At 44.6% G+C, this 23,708-nt stretch overlaps 1 protein-coding gene across 1 annotated transcript; it reads right to left on the reverse strand.

The window, feature by feature from the left end:
* UQCC2 (ubiquinol-cytochrome c reductase complex assembly factor 2) lies at window positions 1-23,103 on the reverse strand. Its single transcript, XM_059078021.2, has 4 exons — window positions 22,924-23,103; window positions 4,114-4,188; window positions 3,189-3,258; window positions 1-181 (listed from the first exon to the last, which is right to left on the reverse strand). The coding sequence occupies exons 1-4, from the start codon at window positions 23,059-23,061 to the stop codon at window positions 54-56; spliced, it is 411 nt and encodes a 136-aa protein (XP_058934004.1). The 5' UTR covers window positions 23,062-23,103; the 3' UTR covers window positions 1-53.
* Window positions 23,104-23,708: the final 605 nt, after the last annotated feature.

A 23,708-nucleotide genomic window follows, 5' to 3' on the forward strand; every position in this document is an offset into this window, starting at 1 on the left:
GACAGGGAAATCAGGGCATTTTATTGATAATGGCAACGTCCACGACTTTACGCTTAGGTACGTGGGCGTGATAAGGCCCGAGCCCACGCCTTATGCTTCTCCTCGGGATCCCTGGGGGCAAACTTCTCCTGCAGTTTCTTCCACATGCCTTTATTTATCTCCTTAAGCTCTTCCAAGGTATCTGCAAAAGGAGAAGACAACAAAAAAAGGCTGAAGTCTAAAACGATTACACAGGTTGGCCCCACAGGGCTTTCGCCACACAGGTGTGTTTCGCTTTTCACAGTATGTTCCTAAGAAAGGGAAGTGTAGCCCCAACTTCTGATAAGCAAATCAGGCAGGGTAACAGACAAATAAATGCAAGTGTGGATGAGCACTTGTATACCAGAGACTGTCCTTACAGTGGCCTCTGTTCACATCCAATCATCATTCAGCATCTAAGCGAGGCCCTCTCTGCTCTGTTCCACATGAGCAAAGAAAAGGCACTGTAGCATCAGCTACACAACCCACAGGCCCAGAGCCTTATCTCAAAACTTGGCCTGAGTCACACAGACCTTACTGTCTCCATTTTACAGATGTGGAAACTTGAGGCAGAGTGAGGTTAAGGAACTTGAGCAGGCTACACAGCTAGGAAGTGGTGGAGCTGGGATTTGACCCCAGACACTTGGGTCCACCCCACGCTGTGGAGTTGAGCAGGCAACCGGGAGGGAGCTGGGCCTGGGCCCCCATCCCTGGCCACCATTTCCACACTGGGTCCCCTCAAGCAATCAGTTAACCCTCTGAGCCTCGGGTTCCTCATCTGCAAAGTGGAGATCAAAACACCTGCCTCGGGCTTCCCTAGTGGCACAGTGGTTGAGAGTCCGCCTGCCAATGCAGGGCACACGGCTTCGTGCCCTGGTCCGGGAAGATCCCACATGCCGCGGAGCGGCTGGGCCCGTGAGCCATGGCCGCTGAGCCTGTGCGTCTGGAGCCTGTGCTCCACAACGGGAGAGGCCGCAGCAGTGAGAGGCCAGCGTACAGCAAAAAAAAAAAAAAAAAAAAAAACCTGCCTCAAAAGTTGTGAGTCTTAAAGGAAATAATGGAGGTGACGTACCTGGCACCTGGCCCACACTCAAGAAAACATAGCCATCTTCACAGGCATGAAGGCAGCAGGAGCTGGTGGGAGCCAGTGGGGCCTCTGTTTAAAAACATACATCCACCTCTCCCCCCTCCCCCTAAAGGAACCAAGGCAGGGTTTCTCAGTCTCAGCACCAGTGACATTTGGGGCCAGATAATTCTTTGTTGTGGAGCTCACCTGGCACTGCAGCAGCATCTTGGCCTCTACTCACTAGATGTCAGCAGCAAACTGCCCTTTCCCCTACAAGCTGTGACAACTAAAATGGTCTCCAGACATTGCCACGGGTCCCTGGGGGACAAAATCGCTCCTGGGTTGAGAACCACTGGTCTAAATTCTCTCCAGGGCTAAAGTTCTATGATACCTAATTTTACTTGTATTTTAAGTTTAGATTTTCACATTATTTAAATTTCACAGCCTGGATTTTCATCTCTTAATGAAACTTTTGGAGAAAAAGAATAGCTTTTCTGAACAAAAAGTTAACTTACATCATCTATTAACATTTATTGTCAGTGGGCTCTTGACTAAATTAGGACATGCACTGTACCCCGGCCAGCATTCCACCCTGGGACTTTTCCAGGAGTCCAGGTTCCTTTGTGGGGCACAAAATGGGACGCCGAGGCCTCCTTCAGAGACTCCCGGGACCCCAAGCCAGGATGGACACACTCGGGACCTAGACTGCAGCCACATTTCAGACTTGCCAGGCCCTCAAATCCTCATGACAAACACTGTAAGGTGTCCTGCCCTGTCAGAGGAAACACTCAGTAAGCTTATTCCACAGAGTCACAACAAAAATAAGAGGCTTGCTGTGAAAGAAAATTATCAGCTAATTTCCTAAGGCTGAACTCCCAGCCAGGACAAGCTGCAGCACAGGCCAGTGGTGGGGAGTCATACATCTCCCGGCTCCTTGGCCATGGCCCGTTGTCTCCGAACTCAGGCGTCCCAAGAGTTAACAAAGAGGCAGAGGCTGAGCCTCTGGAACTTCTTTCCATTCTAATTTCAAGTTCAAACTTTGCTCAAACGCTTTACGGTCCTCACAATGACATTGTGCATCGATGCTGGTAATTACATGGGCCTAGCGACATGGGGGTACCATTTGTTTATATGTGTATGTGGGTGTGTACACACACACACACACACACACACACACTTAAAAAATTGCCAATAAAGTGATTCTGCCTGGCCAAGATATCTCTACCCCAGTTTTCCAGAGTAAATATAAAAATAGTATCAGAGTCAACACACAATAGCAGATGACACCACCAGGTTTTAATCTGTTCAGAAGGTTAAGAGTTTTCTGGAAGCCTAAATTCTCAAACCTTAGTTGCTGAAGGCTGCCAGAGGAATAGGAAAGAGAAATTTCTGGAGTACCAGGAGGCAATGTTTCAGGGCCATGCCCTCCCAGAAAAGGTTAGCCTATTTTTATATGTGGTATCCTTGGCAATAAAAATAGTTAATTTTCCAGAACCTGCCCGTTTCAACCCAGGCTCCCCCTGCCACCACCCACCACGTCCTCCTTCAGTGACAATGGAGATGGGGAAGCAAGGAGGGGCCAGGCTAGGCAGGGTTTTTCCTTTCTTGTTAATCAGGGTCTATTCAAGGACTCCAAAACATACCTAGTTAAACCCATATCTAACCCACAGACCAAGTCCCCTGGGTCAGATAACTCTTAGCCGGATATCCCCATACACGTCTATTGAATGACTTTTTGTTTTAATTAAAACCCTCGTGTTTATAAAGCCCCCTTAGGACCATAAAGATAAAATTATTTTCCTTCCATCCTGATTTCAACTACTTCCATTTGGCAAATACATATTCATTCCCCTGTTCCTTGCTGCCCAGCCTTGAATTTAAAAGCTCTAAAGATGGATTTGCTTTTTTAAAATAATGCCTTTGACCTTCTCCATGTTCTGTGGCCAAAAAGCATGAGCCCTGGAGCTTCAGAATTTCCTGTGGGCTATTCCACAAGACTTTCCATCAAGCAAAACTGTCTTATTAGACAATTCCTCTTGGCCGCTCAAACACAAAGACTCATTTGCAAACCAACCAGAAAGGGCAGTAGCTGTGCTTTCCATACCTGTGGACAGGATCAGTTTGTATTCTTCCAGGGACAGACCACTGAAGCTTGTGTCTCTGGGGCGAGGGTACTGGTCACAAGGGGCAGAGGGGAAGAGAGAGGGAGGGGAGAGAAGATTAGTTCTGCAGCACATCCCGGGACTGGATGATCCTGGAGAGAAGCCACACTCTAACCGCAGTTCACAGGCCATGGGTGTCTGGAGGTCAGAAGGAGAAGCGCAACGCCACCTGGAGGCCAAACGAGCCCGGTCTGGAGAGGTGGCTCTGACTTGAACACGCACCTGAACCCTCTGGAAAATGCAGGCTGGGCCTCAGGAGCCTGGGTGGGGCCTATGATTCTGCATTTCTAACCAGCCCCCGGTGGTGCCCATGCTGCTGTTCACGGACAACACTTTGAGCAGTGAGGATTTAGAAGAAATCCCCTCTTCATACAGACTAGGCATTTGACCATGTAAATCTGTGGTTACTGAGCACATTTTTCAAGCCTGGGAGAAAAAAACACACTAAATGGAATTCGACAGAAATCATGTCAGGGCCGAGGAGAGGTCCAGCTTTGTCTGACAGGACTTTCCCAGTCACCCCATCTTTATCACCAGAGTGTGGGGAAGACCAGTTCCGTTAGAGGGGGTGGAAAAATATGTATGAGATCCAAGAGTTGTCAGACACACCTGGAAGCACCCACTGGCATATAAAACACATGGCTTTTCTTCAAAATTAAAAATGGCTTTCATTTAGGTGACCTAAAAGCCTCTACCAGGTGCCTTAGTTGGCTTGGTTGAAATTACTGGTTATATTTGAAAGTAGCAGAACCACAATTCCTTACAGAACATCGTATAATCAGATTTCACTCACTCTTATTGGCCATCTCCAGTTGGAGGGCTGGGGAGGAGGGCTGGGGACGACACAGAAGACTGTGGCCCACTCACCTTGTGTTTGTAGTAGTTTGCATGGAGCCGTGCTAAGCTCTCGTACATCTGATCACAGGCCTCAGGCTCTGAAACCTGAAAAACAAAACCTCCAAGAAAGTTGAGCAAATGAGCCCTGCCCCCACACGGGTCTGTACCGTATGCCTCCAGGAAGGACAGGAAGCAGGCCTGCAGCTCAGAGCTGGCTTCTGTGACCACAGGTCCCACGGTCAGAAATCACCTTTTTGGAATAATGGCTCCACCTCAGCAGCTCCCCAACCTGCAGGAAAACTCAACTGGCAAACAAACATTTGCTGAACACCTGTGACTTGTGAACCAGCACGCGGTGGGAGGCACTACGGTAAAAACACAACACTCCAGGAATGCTAGGGGCAGTGTGGGCCACAAAAAGTCAGAGGAGGTCAGCGGATCATGGAAGTGAGACTAAGCTGGTTTCTGAAGGATGCACAGGAGCTGGGGAGAGTGGAGAGGGCCTTCCTGCTGGGGGCGGTTGCATGAGCAGGGCAGAGGAGGCAGGGATGCTATACCTGTGCTTCACACCAGACCATCTGGCTGAGGCCTGAACATGCAGGTAAAAGCCTGGGTGCAAGAAAAAGAAAGAGCTTTTTGAGTTAAACCTTCAATATGAAATGTATTAAATAAAGATTCTTTTATGAAAGGCCAAAAAAAAAATCATCTGAGCTTTCATCTGTGGTAAGTGGGGAGCTGTTGAGGAAAGAAACATGAAGAAAGTAGTATTTTAGGATAAAACAGGTGAACTGAGGAGAACCAAGAGGGAGAATCCAGTTAGGTCCTGTTAGGAAGACTTGCAAATAGAAAGGGGGAAAGAAAGCAATACTCCAGATGGCCCTGCTGGAAATTCCAGGGAAGGAGGGCAACATGCAGATGAGAGGTGGGTTTTTCCCTCTCATACCTCTTAAAAAGTTTTCCCTTCCTTATGCCTTTGCCATTATTTAGCTACAGTTCCTTACATTATTCTGCCAAGAATTCTGAAAGCTCCCCAGAATGAAACTTTCTCTTCAATGTTTTTTCCCAGAATTCAAATGATGGATTTTTCCAACTTAAATCCTTTCTCGAAGAAGGCAGAGCATAAATAAATCAGTAGTTAAGCATTTTAATAGGCAGCTCCACTTCTGCCTCCGTATGCATGTCAAATAAAGTCCCCACTTTACAGCAAACAAAAAAGACAATCCTGTCACTGAGTTCTACTCAATCCATCCCCAGGTTCAGGCCACCCATCATGAGAATGCCCAGGTAGCCACATCAGAAGAGAAAGGGTGATGGGCTGAGGTGGCAGCCAGTGTTTGTTGACTAATGATCAAAGGCATTATTTGAGCACTGGGGCTAGAGGCTGAAAAAGAGGAACGGATATTAACACATAGGTCTGACTCCCCATCGGTCGTTGCTTCCAGGGAAAGTCCAGCTGGAACAGAATTCTGCAGCATACACTTTTGGGGAAAGCGTTTTGAATGTTCTGTCTTCAGCAGGGCATGCAAAACCAAGAGCTAACCAGACGACAGACGAACAGAAGGCACAAGATGCAAAAGGAAAAAGGGTAACACCAGCCAAAGTTTTAAAGAATATTATGTAGATTATCAAAAGATAATTGTGCATTTCATCATTTGCTTGCCCTCTTCATACCTGTACAGATGTGTTTGCTTATAAATTTAAGAGAACCTACAGTGTGCCCAGCCCATGTCAGAGCAGGTGTGCATAGCTGTGGGGAGCTGTGGAGTCCAACTGCCTGCATTTGGATCTCATCCCTCACCAGCTAAGGGGTATCGGGCAAATCACTCCATCTCCCTCTGCCCCCGACACTTAAAAACAAAATTTCCCACTTTTCCTTTATCCTTCTCTACATCTATATATACATAATATTTCAGTATGTTTCCTAAGAACGACATTCTCTCATATAACCACAGTTCCATGACCAAATTCAGGACATTTAATATTGATACAACACTTCTATCTGTTCCATCATCCATATTCCAACTCTGTCAATTGTCTCAGTAAAAACTCTTTACAGAAAAAAACAGTCCTTTTGGCCCAGGATCGCCTCCTGCACTATCTGTCACGTTTCTTTCTCCTTGCAGCTGGGACACCTCCTCGGCCTTTCTTTGTCTTCCCAGCATTGACATTTTTGAAACATACTGGCCAACTTAACTTTTCTTTTAAAAGAAAAGATAATAATTGTCCCTATTTCTGAGGGCGATGTGAGGATAAGTAAAGTAATGCCTGGACTGCTCTGAATTCAGGGCCAGGAACACTGACGAATGTGAGGGATTAGTCTTGGTTACTATTAGTAGTAAACAGTTATAGTAAACACAGGCCTTTACTGCACTAACTACAAGGCGAAAGACTTCAGGACGATCCCAGTGACAGAGGAATGAGGGGTGCATGGAGGGCCCCTGACACCATCAGTGGAGCCAAGGAAGCCCTGCCAAGGGTCACGGCGAGGGTGAGTGGAAGTTACCAGTAGGACGTGGGGGCTCTCCAGGCACACGCCCAGGGGACAGCAGTTAGGACACATCAGCGGATCAGTGCTGCTGGTGTGACTGCAAGGTATGGCTGGAGGTGGAAGTGATGAAGGGATGGAAAATCACCGAAGCTTCACTCTGTCCCTGACTGGACCTCCGGCCCTGAGCCTGATGGCTCTCAGTGGTCCCCAAGCGTTTCATGATCAGCTTGGCGGGGATCATGCACTGACCCTTGGTCTCTGCCGAGCGAGTGGCTGTCTGCAGCACCTGCCCTCCACCTGATGGCCATGCAACCCGACCTTCCCCTCCCACCACCACCGACCACCCTCCCAACCCAGCTCTTAATTAAGAAAGGCATTCACAGAACTGACTGCCCAGTGCCTCTCTCCTGGGCTCCCTCACTGCCTGCAGACCACCAACACATCGCATCCTCACCAGACCCGCGCTCCCACCAGATCCTCACCTTCAGAGATGCTGCCAAAAGGAGTCCCCTCCTGCCTTTCCTCCAAATCTAACTGAGAGTTGGCCGGAGGGCTGCTCAGCCACCTCCGTCTGTACACTCGGTGGGGCGAGCAGGGTGTCTCCTTCCTGCCCAGCTTTTCCCACCTCTGACAGAGAAGTAGGGCAGAGGGGAGGGACAGAGATAGAGAGGATGGGGTCACCATACAGAGCATTGCTCAAAAACCAAAGTGACCCTCTGTGTTCCCTGAACCTCTCAAAAGTCCTTCAGTATTAAAGAGACAGTCTCCCAGATACTTTCCATAAAGCCTGGAGCCTCAAAGAATAATCTGAGAAGCACCTATAAATAACAAATCACCAAAAAATGACCTTGTCACCCAGTTTCTCATCTGAGGTCAGAAGGTGTCTGTACAAGGCTGTAAAAGTAGCTCAGTGGAAGTGATGAGAGTTTGAGGTACAGCAACTTCAAGCCAAGTTATTACTGTCTAAGCAGAGATGGAGCCAAGGCCAATTCTGGGATCCTAGTCACACGCAATCCAAACTCAGCAATTACAAAATAGTCTTATTTACTACTTAAAAGTACATCAATAGAAATACTTGTCTATAGTTTTGGAAGTTCTAGCCACAGCAATCAGAGAAGAAAAAGAAATAAAAGGAATCCAAATAGGAAAAGAAGAAGTAAAGCTGTCACTGTTTGCAGATGACATGATACTATACATAGAGAATCCTAAGGATGCTACCAGAAAACTACTAGAGCTAATCAATGAATTTGGTAAAGTTGCAGGATACAAAATTAATGCACAGAAATCTCTGGCATTCTTATACACTAATGATGAAAAATCTGAGAGTGAAATTAAGAAAACACTCCCATTTACCATTGCAACAAAAAGAATAAAATATCTAGGAATAAACCTACCTAAGGAGACAAAAGACTTGTATGCAGAAAACTATAAGACACTGATGAAAGAAATTAAAGATGATACAAATAGGTGGAGAAATATACCATGTTCTTGGATTGGAAGAATCAACATTGTGAAAATGACTATACTACCCAAAGCAATTTACCGATTCAATGCAATCCCTATCAAATTACCACTGGCATTTTTTACAGAACTAGAACAAAAAATTTCACAATTTGTATGGAAACACAAAAGACCCCGAATAGCCAAAGCAATCTTGAGAACGAGAAATGGAGCTGGAGGAATTAGGCTCCCTGACTTCAGACTCTACTACAAGGCTACAGTAATCAAGACAGTATGGTACTGGCACAAAAACAGAAATATAGATCAATGGAACAGGATAGAGAGCCCAGAGATAAACCCACACACATATGGTCACCTTATCTTTGATAAAGGAGGGAAGGATATACAGTGGAGAAAAGACAGCCTCTTCAATAAGTGGTGCTGGGAAAACTGGACAGCTACATGTAAAAGTATGAAATTAGAACAATCCCTAACACCACACACAAAAATAAACTCAAAATGGGTTAAAGACCTAAATGTAAGGCCAGACACTATCAAACTCTTAGAGGAAAACATAGGCAGAACACTATATGACATAAATCACAGCAAGATCCTTTTTGACCCATCTCCTAGAGAAATGGAAATAAAAACACAAATAAACAAATGGGACCTAATGAAACTTAAAAGCTTTTGCACAGCAAAGGATACCATAAACAAGACCAAAAGACAACCCTCAGAATGGGAGAAAATATTTGCAAATGAAGCAACTGACAAAGGATTAATTTCCAAAATTTATAAGCAACTCATGCAGCTCAATAACAAAAAAACAAACAACCCAATCCAAAAATGGGCAGAAGAACTAAATAGACATTTCTCCAAAGAAGATATACAGATTGCTAACAAACACATGAAAGAATGCTCAACCTCATTAATCATTAGAGAAATGCAAATCAAAACTACAATGAGATATCAACTCACACCGGTCAGATTGGCCATCATCAAAAACTCTAGAAACAATAAATGCTGGAGAGGGTGTGGAGAAAAGGGAACCCTCTTGCACTGCTGGTGGAAATGTAAATTGATACAGCCGCTATGGAGAACAGTATGGAGGTTCCTTAAAAAACTACAAATAGAACTACCATATGACCCAGCAATCCCACTACTGGGAATATACCCTGAGAAAACCATAATTCAGAAAGACTCATGTACCAAAATGTTCATTGCAGCTCTATTTACAATAGCCAGGACATGGAAGCAACCTAAGTGTCCATCAACAGATGAATGGATAAAGAAGATGTGGCACATATATACAATGGAATATTACTCAGCCATAAAAAGAAATGAAACTGAGTTATTTATAATGAGGTGGATGGACCTGGAGTCTGTCATACAGAGTGAAGTAAGTCAGAAGGAGAAAAACAAATACCGTATGCTAACACATATATATGGACTCTAAGGGAAAAAAATGTCATGAAGAGATTAGTGGTAGGACGGGAATAAAACACAGACTTACTCGAGCATGGACTTGAGGATATGGGGAGGGGGAGGGGTGGGCTGTGACGAAGTGGGGGAGTGGCAGGGACATATATACACTATCAAATGTAAATTAGATAGCTGGTGGGAAGCTGCTGCATAGCACAGGGAGATCACCTCTGTGCTTTGTGACCGCCTGGGGGTGTGGGATAGGGAGGGTGGGAGAGAGGGTGATGCAAGAGGGAGGAGATGTGGGAGCATGTGTGTATGTATAATTGATTTAGTTTGTTGTAGAGGGAAAACTAACACACTATTGTAAAACAATTATACTCCAATAAAGATGTTAAAAATAAAATAAAATAAAATAAAATAAAAATAAATAAAAAATAAAAAATAAAATCTAACCCTTTGCCTGCTTACGAAAAAAAAAAAAAAAAAAAAAAAAAAAAAAAAAAAAAAAAAAAAAAGAAATACTTGTCTAATTCCGGAAGCCTCACCACATACCTACATCTACACTTTATTCACAGACTCCAGCGCAAACATCGCTGAATTTTGAAATACACAGTTTTCCCGATGAAGTGTACTGTGCACTTTTAGAAATATTCTTATATACAAGCTTTAAACTACCTGATTTTGTATTCACACCTAATGAGATTACGGACATTTTAGAACTAATAGCAAAGCTGGGTTTAAAAAAGGCAGCAGTGGGATATTATGAAAAATTCAGCTCTGCTCCCTAAATGTGAATAAAATAGATGTTCAAGTGACAAAGTGTCCTTTTTGGCTCTATTTTTGCTCCTTTTGCATTTCTCCCGCTCAGTCGTCAGTAAATTCTCTTTACCATATTAAACTTTTATACATACAAATCTACATCACTGCTGCAGGCACTGATTTTGATTTTCCAAATTGAATTTTGGGTGGTGACAGCAATTGGTACAGCGACCCCTATTCCAGTCACACAAAGGGATGCATAAGCACTTTTGGGAAAGTGTTGCAAATTGCTTTGCTAATTAAGGTAGAGCTGGATTCAGTCCAGGAGGATCTATGAGAAAAGGTTTTCATGACTTGGTAATGAACTTCCGAAATGAGTTCATTCCATTATGGGAGTCTATTCCCTTGAATTCAACTGAAAATCTATTTCTTGAGCATCTACTATGTAGAGAGCTCTGCTAGGTGGCTGTGAGGGGACATAAAGACCCAGCTTCGGCTCCAGAGAAGCTGGCAATCAAGCTGAGACAAGATACACACACACTAAAAATAAAAAATGACCAGGACAGAGTGTAACTGAGTGCCAAGAGTTACAGGAGATCAGAAGCAGGAACTAGTTACCAGGCCTGGCTCACATGGCAGGTGTGGTTCCCTTACAGGGAAGGTTTGCATTTCACTGCAGTGACAGGTTACAGAGTGATGGGGAGTCAGAGTTCCTCACTTTGAGGAGTGTAGACTTCAGAGCTGGGCAGAATGGGGATCAGAGGAGGAACTGGGAGGAAGAGGCATGAAAAGCCGGGGGGACAAGGATGGTCCAGGCAGGCTGGGTCTTAAGCCACGCCAAGGAGTGCTTCAAGGCCTGGGAAGCCACCAGATTCTTGACAAGCTCTGTGTCTGGGCTTTGGTCCACAGTGCACTAGGTTCTCAAAGGTTAAGAACCTGGGAGCAGAGATCAAGATGGCAGAATAGAAGGACGTGGAGCTCACGTCCTCCCCAAAATACATGAAAGACACATCTACATGTTGAAAAATTCTCACAGAATACCCACTGAACACTGGCAGGAGATCTCATACAACCAAAGCTGCAAGAAAGATCACCACATAACCAGATAGAATGAAAGAAAAAAAAAGCAGGAATCAGGATGGAACCTGTGCCCCGGGAGGGAGCTTTCAAAGGGGAAAGGTTCCTTTACCCTGGGAATCCCCTTCACTGACTGGGAGGTCCACTGGGACAGATAGGGAGCCTCAGAGGAGAGCACAGCAGCTGGCCTGTGGCAGGCAGGACAGAGGGAGACCAGCACAGACAAGTCCACGCTACCTTGCTGCACTTCCCAGCCCAAGACACATGCCTGCTGGTGTGCGGAGCAGCTGGGGGTTGGAACTCGGGCTTCAGAGGACTCACTCTGGCTGCGCAGAGACAGCCTGAAGGGCCTGGAGTGTGGCCCGGGGTGAGGCTGGGGGTGCTGTGTGCAGGATGGAGCCCGGGTCTACTGTCAACGTGTGTGTGAAGCAGGGGGCATGACCCCACCACAGCAGCCTCACTCTCTGGGTGCTCACGGCGGGCACAGCTCTGCCATTATGAGCTCTGGGAGCACACAAGCGCCAGTGGGCTGCCAACATGCAGAGGTAGAGCTGAAATCTGAACCAATTCTTGGCGGGTGCGTGACTTCAGCAAATTTATGCCAGCGGCAGCTTCTACAGGACATCTGAGCTGATTACTGGCATTCCCCTAGCTGAGGCAGGTCTAGTGCCAGCAACAACAAACTTTGTGGGCATGCACACGCAGAAGCAGGGCTGATATCTGAGCTGATTACTAGTATTCCCACAGCAGAGGTGGGGCCAAGAGCAGTGTCAACAAGTGTACTTTTTGAGCATGCACACCAGGTGACAGAAGATGTTACAGAGCACATGTCCAGGTAGACAACTCCTGGGGAGGAATACACATCAGCTCTGTTCCCAGTGGGAGTGCTCCTGTTCCACCTACCTCACACCACAGTTTAGGACTGGATCTGGGGGCTTCTACTTCAACAACTGGGGAGCAGACCCTGCCCCTGATAGGGCTGTGACAACCAAAGAGCAAAGAGGAGGCCCTGCCCAACATCCAGTGCAGACTCTGGTCACCACCACACCAATCACACCCCCTATCAAGGGGAGAAGAGCCAGCACACCCTGAGGAAAGACATGGCAGGCATCCATACCAAAAACAGCCTTTGTACCAAAAATATTAGACTCATACAGGCTACACAGGGGTGTTTCTACATAAAAACAGCCCTTCATAAACACAGTAGATAACTGTTTCCCCTAAATTCATAGAGTCAGAGTAATATAAGTAAAATGAAAAAGCAGAGGAACCACTCCCAATTATAAGAACAAGAGAAATCCCCTAAAAGAACAAACAATGAAACAGACCTCTCCAGTCTACCAGACCCTGAGTTCATAACAAAAATGCTGAAGGAGCTAAGAAAAGCTATCAACAGAAATGCAGATCACTGTAACTAGGAACTATAAAGAGGAGGCAATCAAAATCAGACAACTTAATTGCTGAGATGAAAACTGAGCTAAAGGCAATATATAGACAACTAAATAATGCAAAATGAATGAGTGATCTGGAAGACAAAATAATGGAAATCACCCAATCAGAAAGGCAGACAAAAAGACAAATGAAAAAAAAAAAAAGAAAGCAACATAAAAGACCTATGGGACACAAAGCATGCCAATCTAGGCATAATAGGGATCCCAGAAGAAGAAAGAGAAAAGGGGATCGAAAATGTATTTAAAGAAATTATGGCTGAAAATTTCCCAAACCTAAAGGAGGAAACAGATATCGAGGTACAGGAAGCACAGAGGGTCCCAAACAAGATGAACCCAAGCAGACCTACACCAAGACATATCATAATTAAAATGGCAAAAGTTAAAGATAAAGAGAGGATTTTAAAGGCAGCAAGAGAAAAACAAAGAGTAAGTTACAAGGGAACCCCCATAAGGCTATCGGCTGATTTCTCTATAGAAACTTTGCAGGCCAGAAGGGAGTAGCAAGATATATTCAAAGTCCTGAAAAGGAGAAACCTGCAACCTAGGACACACTACCCAGCAAGATTATCAATTATAATAGAAGGAGAGACAATGAATTTCTCACACAAGCAAAAACTAAGAGAATATAGCAATACTAGACCTAACCTAAAAAGAATATTGGAAGGTCTTCTCTAAATAGAAGAGCAAGAATCTATAGGAAAGGGAAAATCACAATAGGAAAAGCAAATATATGAAAGGATTGTAGATCGCTTAAATAAACCAGAACATACATTTTTTTAAAAAATCAAAAAAAATTTGTGGAAGCAATTATAACTACAATAAATGGCAAAAGGATGAACATGAAAATGTAAAATAGGACATCAGAATCATATTGTTCTTATTTGGGAGAGGGGAGTAAGAAAATGTAGATTTTTTGGAATGTGTTTAAGCTTATATGACTACCAGTCTAAAGCAAGCAGATACAGTAATGGGTTAACATACTTGAAAACCAGGGTAACCACAAATCAAAAACATACAACAAGTTCACAGAAAACAAAAAGAAGAGAACTCAAGTGTAATACAAATGAAAACCATCAAATCACAAAAAGAAAAACAAAAAGAAAGGAACAAAGAAGAAATACAAAATCAACTGGAAAACCAGATTTAAAATGGCAATAAAATACATACCTGTCAATAATTACCTTAAATGTCAATGGACTAAATGCTCTGACCAAAAGACACAGAATGGCAGATTGGATAATAAAACAACAGCCTACAACACGCTGCCTACAAAAGACCCACTTTTGGGCAAAGGACACCCACAGATTGAAAATGAGGGGATGGAAAAAGATACTTCATGCAAACACAAATCACAAGAAGCGGGGGGTCACAATATCATATCAGACAAAATAGACTTTAAAACAAAGGCCATAGGGACTTCCCTGGTGGCACAGTGGTTAAGAATCCGCCTGCCAATGCAGGGGACATGGGTTTGAACCCTGGTCTGGGAAGATCTCACATGCTGTGGAGCAACTAAGCCCATGAGCCGCAACTACTGAGCCTGCACTCTAGAGCCCAAGAGCCACAACTACTGAGCCTGTGTGCCACAACTACTGAAGCCAGCATGACCAGAGCCGTGCTACGCAACAAGAGAAGCCACCGCAATGAGAAGCCCGCACACCACAATGAAGAGTAGCTCCTGCTCGCTGCAACTAGAGAAAGCCTGTGTGCAGCAACGAAGACCCAATGCAGCCAAAAATAAACAAATAAATAAATTTATTTAAAAGAAAAACAGGCTTCCCTGGTGGCGCAGTGGTTGAGAATCCACCTGCCGATGCAGGAGACACGGGTTCGTGCCCTAGTCCGGGAAGATCCCACATGCCGCGGAGCGGCTGGGCCCGTGAGCCTTGGCCGCTGAGCCTGCGCGTCCGCAGCCTGTGCTCCGCAATGGGAGGGGCCACAACAGTGAGAGGCCCGCGTACCGCAAAACAAAACAAAACAAAACAACCAATTGGTCAATGACGAATTCAAAGAGGAAATTAAAAAATACCTTGAGACAAACGACAATGAAAATACAACCATATAAAATCCATGGTATGCAGCAAAAAGCATTTCTTAGAGGGAAGTTCATAGCAATACAGGCCTTCCTCAACAAAAAACAAGAAAAATCTCAAATAAACAACCCAACCTACCACTTAAAAGAATTAGAAAAAGAAGAACAAACAAAACCTAAAGTCAGCAGAAGGAAGGAAATAATAAAGATTAGAGAGGAAATAAATAACATAGAGATTTGAAAAAAATCAATAAAACCAAGAGCTGGTTCTTTGAAAGAATAAAATCAACAAATCTCTGGCTAGACTCACCAAGAAGAAAAAAGAGGGGACTCAAATAAACAAAATAAGAAATGAAAGAGGAGAAATAACAACTGATACCACAGAAATACAAGAAGCCATAAGAGAATACTATGAACAATTATAGGCCAACAAACTGGACAACCCAGAAGAAGTGGACAAGTTTCTAGAAACATACAGCTCACCAAGACTGAATCAAAGAAGAAATAGATAATTTGGGGGGTTTCTGGCCACGCTGCATGGCTCACGGGATCTTAGCTCCCTGACCAGGGATTGAACCCGGGCCATGGCAGTGAAAGTGCCGAGTCCTAACCACTGGACCGCCAGGGAATTGCCAAGAAGAAATAGATAATTTGAACAGACTGATCACTAGAAGTGAAACAGAATCTGTAATTAAAAAAAAAAAAACTCCCTGCAAACAAAAGTCCAGGACCAGATGGCTTCACTAGGGAATTCTACCAAACATACAAAGAACTTAAACTGATCCTTCTCAAACTCTTCTTCAAAAGACTGAAGAGGAGGGAATACTCCCAAGGTCATTCTATGAAGTCACCATCACCCTGATACCAAAACCAGACAAAGACACCACCAAAAAAGAAAGTCACAGGCCAATATCTTTGGTTGATATAGGTGTAAAAATTCTCAATAAAATACTAGCAAACCAAATCCAACAACATATAAAAAGGATCATACACCATGATCAGGTTGGATTCATCCCAAGTTAACAAGGATGGCTCAACATATGCCAATCAATCAGTATGACACACCACATAAACAAAGGAAAAGACAAAAACCACATGATCATCTCAAAAGATGCAGAAAAAGCATTTGATAAAATTCAACATCCATTCATGATAAAAACTCTCATCAAAGTGGGTACAGAGGAAACATCTCAACACAATCAAAGCTCTTTATGACAAAACCACAGCCAACGTAATACTCAATAGTGAAAAGCTGAAAGCCTTCCCACTAAAATCTGGAATGAAACAAGGATGCCTACTCTTACCACTTCTATTCAGCATAATATTGGAAGTCCTAGTCACAGCAATCAGACAAGAAAAAGAAAAGGTATCCAAATTAGAAGGGAAGAGGTAAAAATTGTCATTATATGCAGATGACATGATACTCTATACAGAAACCCCTAAACACTCAACACAAAAACTTTTAGAGCAGATAAATGAATTCAGCAAGGTAGCAGGATACAAGATTAACATAAAGAAATCAGTTGCATTTCTCTATATCAGAAAGAGAAAGTTAAAAAAATCCCTATTAAAATCACATCAAAAAATATATATGTAAAATAAAACCACCTAGCAATAAACCTGACCAAGGAAGTAAAAGACTTATATGCTGAGAACTATAAAACACTGATATAGGAAACTGAAGCTGATTCAAAGAAATGGAAAGATATCCCATGCTCTTGCATTGGAAGAATTAAAATTATTAAATTGGCCATATTATCCAAAGCAATCTACAGATTTAATGTGATCCCTATCAAATTAACCATGACATTTTTCACAGAACTAGAATAAATAATCCTAAAATTTATATGGAACCACAAAAGACCCAGAATTCAAAAGCAATCCTGGGGGAAAAGAACAAAGCTGGAGGCATAACCCTCCCTGACTTCAGACAATACTACAAAGCTACAGTAAACAAAATAGCATGGTACTGGCACAAAAACAGACATATAGATCAATGAAAAAGAATAGAGCCCAGAAATAAACCCATACACCTACAGTCAATTACTCTTTGACCAAGGTGGAAGAATATACAATGGAGAAAAGACATTCTCTTCAGCAAGTGGTGTTGGGAAAGCTGGAGAGCCTCATGTAAATCAATGAAGTTAGAACACTCCCCACATCATACACAAAAATAAACTCAAATGGCTTAAAGACTTAAATATAAGACATGACACTATAAACTCCTTGAAGAGAGAGCACAAGCAAAACATTCTGACATAAATCATACAAATGTTTTCTTAGGTCAGTCTCCCAAGGCAAAAGAAATGAAAGAAAAAATAAACAAATGGGACCTAATCAAACTTACAAGCTTTTGCATAGCAAAGGAAACCATAAACAAAATGAAAAGACAACCTACAGAATGGGAGAAAATATTTGCAAATGATGTGACCGACAAGGGCTTAATTTCCAAAATATACAAACAGCTCATACACTTCAACAACAAAAAAACCCAACAACCCAATCGAAAAATGGGCAGAAGACCTAAATAGACATTTCTCCAAAGAAGAAATACAGATGGCCAACAGGCACATGAAAAGATGCTCAACATCACTAATTATTAGAGAAATGCAAACTGAAACTACAATGAGGTGTCACCTCACATCAGTCAGAATGGCCATCATCAAAAAGTCTACAAGTAACAAATGCTGGAGAGGCTGTGGAGAAAAGGGAACCTTCCTACACTGCTGGTGGGAATGTAAATTGGTACAGCCACTATGGAGAACAGTAGGGAGGTTCCTTAAAATACTAAAAATAGAGTTGCCGTATGATCAAGCAATCCCACTCCAGGGCATATACCTGGAAAAGACCAGAACTCTAATTAGAAAAGATACATGCACCCCAATGTTCATAGCAGCACTATTTACAATAGCCAAGACATGGAAGCAACCTAAATGCCTGTTGACAGATGAATGGATAAAGAAGATGTGGTACATAGATACAATGGAATATTACTCAGCCATAAAAAAGAATGAAGTAATGCCATCTGCAGCAACATGGATAGACTTGGAGATTATCATACTAAGTGATATGTCAGAGAAAGACAAATATCATATCACTTATTTGTGGAATCTAAAAAACGATACAAATGAACTTATTTACAAAACAGAAACAGACTCACCTACATAGAAAACAATCTTATGGTTACCAAAGGGGAGGCAGGGAAGGGATAAATTAGGAATTTGGGATTAACAGATACACACTACTATATATAAAATAGATAAACAACAAGGACCTACTGTATAGCACAGGGAATATATTCAGTATTTTGTAATAACTTATAATGGAAAAGAATCTGAAAAAGAACATATATATAGTATATACATATATAGTTTATATATAGTATATAGAGGGTAACAGGTAACATCTTACAGAAAAACCTGAATGAACTTTTTGGCCAACCCAATATAACTGAATTACTTTGTTGTACACCTGAAATTAACACAACACTATAAATCAAATATACTTAAAAAAAAAAAAAAGAACCATTTACATTATGACCAATTTGGGAGGCAATGAGAAGAAGCCCTCATTGGGGCCGGGGCACACGCTGGGGTGTGGTGAGGGGGCGGGACATAGGCTGGATTAGACAACAGTGAAGGCCTCACAACGCTACATTACTCCAGGAGGCAACAGGCAGACCCAAAGATCTCTAAGTGGTGACCCACTGAAAGTGGATAATCTAGCCCTCCAGGAGGAGCATATACATCTCTAAACATGCCTAGAAAACTGCCATGCCTTGGTCTAAACACTACCTTAACTCCCTCCAGCTCCATCCAGAACTGGGGGAGAAAAAGAGATGGAGATGCCTGCATTCCCTCTCTGACATGATTCTCCTCACAACGGCTGTTTTGCAGTGGGCTCAATATTACAACTAAAAAATCGCATAATCTGTTCTCAGGCCCTTCCTCAAAAACTGGACTTCAGAGGACCCACACACGGGGGTGGGTAACACTGGATGGCATCACCACTGCCAACACACACAGGGCTACACCCCGCCACCCTGAGCCACAGACCAGGCCCCGACTGGATGACTGAGAAAACAGAATCACAGAAAACCTTTGAATTCCCCTCTGAGGAGTTGGATGTATCACCTACATTACTGCCAATCCAAGACAAAGTTCAACTCCTTTCAAACGGGGCCGATATTATTTCAACCTGGGTATTTAATACAAGAACTCCCTGGTGGGCGAGCGAGCCCCTTCCTGGGTGGCTCCTCAGAGCTGTGCCCTGTGCTGGATAAGTAGGTGCTGCCAGGGACCTTTTAGGAAGCTGCCTGTGCATCTAATGAACTCATTAGAAGAGTTTGCACCTTCCCCTGTACTTAAGTCAACAATTACTGTTGTTTTGCCACCTTCCCCCATGTTGTGATTCTTTTATTAAGCTCTTGGGGCTGCAGGGAACACGCGTTCTCTTAGGGAAACTGAACTGAAAAGGGGCAAAATCCATAAACATTAGCTTTAAAAAACTGCACAATAGGATAGGGGGTATAAGAGGTGTTAAGTGTGTTTCTGCTTCCCACCTCCCTCTTGGTGGGTTTAGGGTGGAGTGGACTGTGAGACTCCCCAAAGGGCAATCTGTGGTGGAATAAGTGGAGGCAGTTATTTTTGTACCCTGGTTTTAAGTCTGAATGATTAATTTGCTTTCTAGTGGTTCTGGCTTTTCTGTGCTGGTGTCCCACCTGAGGACCATCTTTCTCCCCATCCACACTGGGTAGGTAGGGGCTAGGCCAAAGAAAAGCAGGTGGGTAAACAGAGGGATGTTTAATTCTTTGCCAAAACTGTCCATGGTCCAAAGAGGTCTTGAGCAGGAAGTGAGGGAAAGGGAGGGCTTGAAGTTCACAGAACAAGAGGCCTTTCTAACAAGAAGAAATAACTTGGGAGGAATGGGAGCTGAGGATAGTTCAGGCACAAAGAAGACAACGCTCACTTGTCTTGTCATTTAACTCCTGGGGAACCCCAAATAAGTTGTTTTTCTTTTCAGATTTTGTTTCTTCACCTGTAAAATGGGAACAGCGATGGTGACCTCAACTCAGCTGCACTAAGGAATAGACTAAATGAGACCATGCATGCAAGTGTGCCATGCATGCGTTCAGCGTTATTGTTCAGATGCAGGAAGCCACAAGGCTGAGAGCAGGACTGCCTGCTCCTCTCCTCTACAGGAACAAACACACGGTGGAAGAGAGCTGCCTCTCCATCTAGTCCTGTCTTTCTGGCACATGGCATAACCGAAGGGGAGCTCCGCACCGATCAGTTGACTGGGTTGAGTGCCTGCCCCTGGCTGCCAGCTTAATGAACGATCTTTCTTTCTCAAGTTCTTTATAAATGATCCAGGGGTGTCAGTGGGAGTGACTCACAGCACTGTTCTCAACTCCAGCAAGGGACTGCTCCTTCTAAAAATTACCACCAAGATTTACTAAGCCCAGGTGCATTCTTGGATGACATCAGGATGAGGTACCACAACAGTGGTCCTAAGTCATGTGCCTGCTGCCATCATGATGCATTGGTTCACTCTACCAGGGATGCATTCATCAGCTGCTCTGGAACCATCAACCGAGCCATGACTTGCATCTGCAGCCATGACTAAAATTCATGTGGGCCTTCTACTCATCAGAACTATCTCCCTAGGTGACAACAAAGGATGACAACTCCAAAAGAGAAAGCTCTACCCTCCTTTTCTGGCTCCTCTTACGCTAACAGTCAAGTAGGTGAATGTCATACTCTCACCTCCCCAGGGATCTAGCCTCTGTCAGCTTCTCTGCTGGCTGGTTTCACCATCCGAGTTTCATTAAAGCAAGTCACGTGTCTGTCCAACTGTAGGCTCCCTGGTGATAAGGACCAGGTTATGTCCCTCTTCTGTAGTTCCTGCAGTTCCTCACACAGAGTAAGCTTACAAATTAATTCTCACCACTCAGGGCACAGAAATATTCCCTTCTCACTCTTCACTACTTCTCTCCATCTAGTTCTGCTACATCTGCAACTATATTCAAATGATTTTTGTCTCATGAGCCATAACCAATCATTTATTTACCCATTCATTCAGACATTTACTGAGTGTCTTTTATGTGCCAGGAACTATGCTAGACACTTGTGGGGAGACAGATAAAAATAGCACCGTCTCTATTCTCAGGAAGCTCACACTGAAAATATGAAGGGAGCATAGCCCTAGAAAGTCTATGGGCTATGGGATTTGCAGAGTTGGGACTATGACTCTTGCCTTCAAGATCTTTATACTACGGGCCAGTGAAGACCACTGTAAGAAGTGTGAAGGCCCTCAGTGTTGTGTGACACCCCAACCCCCCCCCAACAAAGCCCTGAGCCAGACACTCCGTCCATGTCCACCACCCAGTCAGCACTTGGTTTCGATGATGCCACTGGGCATGTTGTTCTTGCTCCATTAGGTGGGCTGGTTTGGGTCTGGGTTGGGCTAAGTTGCTGAAAAGCCATGTTCCTGCTTTGACAGGTTGGGGCCAAATTTCGCAAAAGTCATTTCTTCAGGCTGTGTATGTGTCACATCTCATGTGTCTGACCTCTTGCCTGAGCCCCAGGCTCAAATATCCCACTGTCTACTTTGACATTTCCACTTGGAAGTAAATCCACTTTGCATCTCAAGTTTAACATGTCTTAACACCAAACTAAAGATGTTCTTCCCACACCCCACCTGTTCCTCATCTCGTCTTCCCCATCTCAGTAAACGGCACCACCTTGTACCGAGTTGCTCAAGCCAAAACAATCTAGGTGTTATCCTTGGTTCCTCTTTCCCTTTATCCTATATCCAATACATCAGCAAGTCCTGTTGATGCTACCTTCACATTGCAACCCCAATGTGGCCACTTCCATCTCCTGTGCTGCCATCTTCATCCAAGCTACCACCATTTCCTGCCTGGGCTACCAGAGTGACTGTTTCTATTCCTGCCTCCCTATAATCCTTTCACTGGTACAACCAGAGTGATCTTTGAAAAAAAACAGTAAACTAGGTCACATCAGCCCCCTGACTAAACCTCCCCAGAGGCTTCTCACTGGTCTTAAGATAAAATCCAACCCCTAACCAGAGCCTGCCTATAAAACCCTACCGTGCCTGACTCCTGTCCTCCTCTGAATCAACTCTGACTCAACTCTTAGAAAATGGCATTTCACTCACTACCCTTCAGCCACTTAGGCTTGCTTTCTGCTTCCTGCCGCAGGACCACTGCACTGCCTGAAAGAACACCAAGTGTTCATTGTTGGCTCATCGTCTTCCCTTAGGTCTCATCTATGTGTCACCTGCTCGGTAAGCCTTTATCTATCATAACTAATACTACCCTTTTACGATGCTACTCTATTTCATATCCATCACAGTACTTCTCTGCACTGCCCTATGTGTGTCTACTTGCTTATTGTGTCCTGAACTAGGATGTAAACTTAAATTTCATGTGGGCATGATCTCATCTAATTAACTACTGTCTCCCCAGGACCTGGAACAGTTCCTGGCACATGGTGGGTGTTCCATAAGTATGTGCTGTATGAATGAACAAATCCAGAAGTGCAGCACCAACATGGAGGAGAGCAAGAACATAGGTCTACTACTCACACACATTGGCACGGGGTGAGGACTCAAACCTGCTGCACGGGCTTCCAAGGGCCCAGGAAGCACACCAAGGCTTAGTGGGGACCCTGCATAGGTCCTTGGGCATCAGCTCAATCACTGCACAACACTTCGAGGTAATAGCATCGTGTCAGGGGAGCAATAAGTCTATGACTGTCACCACCTAGGACTGGTGTTGTGGGACTCAACCCTGGCTGCACCCTGAATCATCAAGAGCTTTTAAAAACACTGAGGCCAAGGCCTCACCCCCAGAGATTCTGATTCAATAAGGTCGTATGGTCCCAGGTATCTAGATTTAAAAAAATCTCCTCAGGAACCTCCAACGTGCAGCCAGGTGAAAGTGCTGAGTAGAAGATAGGATCACCGCTCTCCTCAGTTTCCCCGGGCGTTAAGAGGGTCCCCCGGTACGCGCGGCCAGGGAGGAAAGGCGCGCGCATGCGCGGGGCCCCGCCGCCAGCCCGCTCGCAGGCCCCGCCCTGCCTCCTCCTTTCCTCCCCTCGCCCCAACCGCCTCCCCGCCGCAGGCGGACCCCACAGTCTGGTCACCTGGGTGTTCTCTCCCTCCCGAAACGCCTGTGCTACCCGCTGCCGCAGATAAGCGCCCAAGTCCCGGCCTCTTTTGGTCTCGTCCACTGGCCATTCCTCACAGAGTTTAAGAAAACGCCTGTAGCGGATACCGGCCATTTTGGGCCCTGCTTGTCTCCGCCCCTGAGGGAGGAGTCGGCGGGAACAGATGGAGCTTGCGCACTAAGCATCGCCGGCTTCCCGAAGAGGTGGTGTGGGCGGGAGGAGTGAGCATGCGCCACTTGGCGGGCGCCCTCCCGCTTTCTGGGAGGGGTAGTTGCTCCCCTGTCTCTGCAGGGCCAGCTGATTAAGTCTTCGTCCTCCTGGAACCAGCCCGGTTCCCAAGGGCAAGTCAGTTGTGGAGTACACCGGGGATAGCTTGCTTCTCTTTTTCAGTGACTGCACAAGCTCCAGACTAAAAAACCCTCCTCTGAGACCTCTGCTAATTGCATAAGCGAATACATTTGCATGTAAATATAAGTGGTTATTCGATGAAGATGTGTTTGAACTTAATCACGTAGCATGCACACGTGGTTCGCAGCCCCCCTCCCCTTTCTCACAGTCCCTGTACCTGTCGCTACCATTTGGTGATCTGCCACAATTCCTTCTTTAGTGCTCCTCAGGTGTGTCCTTTCCCCAGCTTCTATCAGTATCCTTTCGAGCGCCCCCTCCCCAAGCCAGCTACTTTTCCCTGCTTGAGCAACGTCATCTGGGTTGATTCAGCCTGGAAAAGCTTGTCTTACCAAACCTTCTCTCCTACATCTCCA

The sequence above is a fragment of the Kogia breviceps genome, chromosome 10 (assembly GCF_026419965.1).
Source record: "Kogia breviceps isolate mKogBre1 chromosome 10, mKogBre1 haplotype 1, whole genome shotgun sequence".
NCBI lineage: Eukaryota > Metazoa > Chordata > Mammalia > Artiodactyla > Physeteridae > Kogia > Kogia breviceps.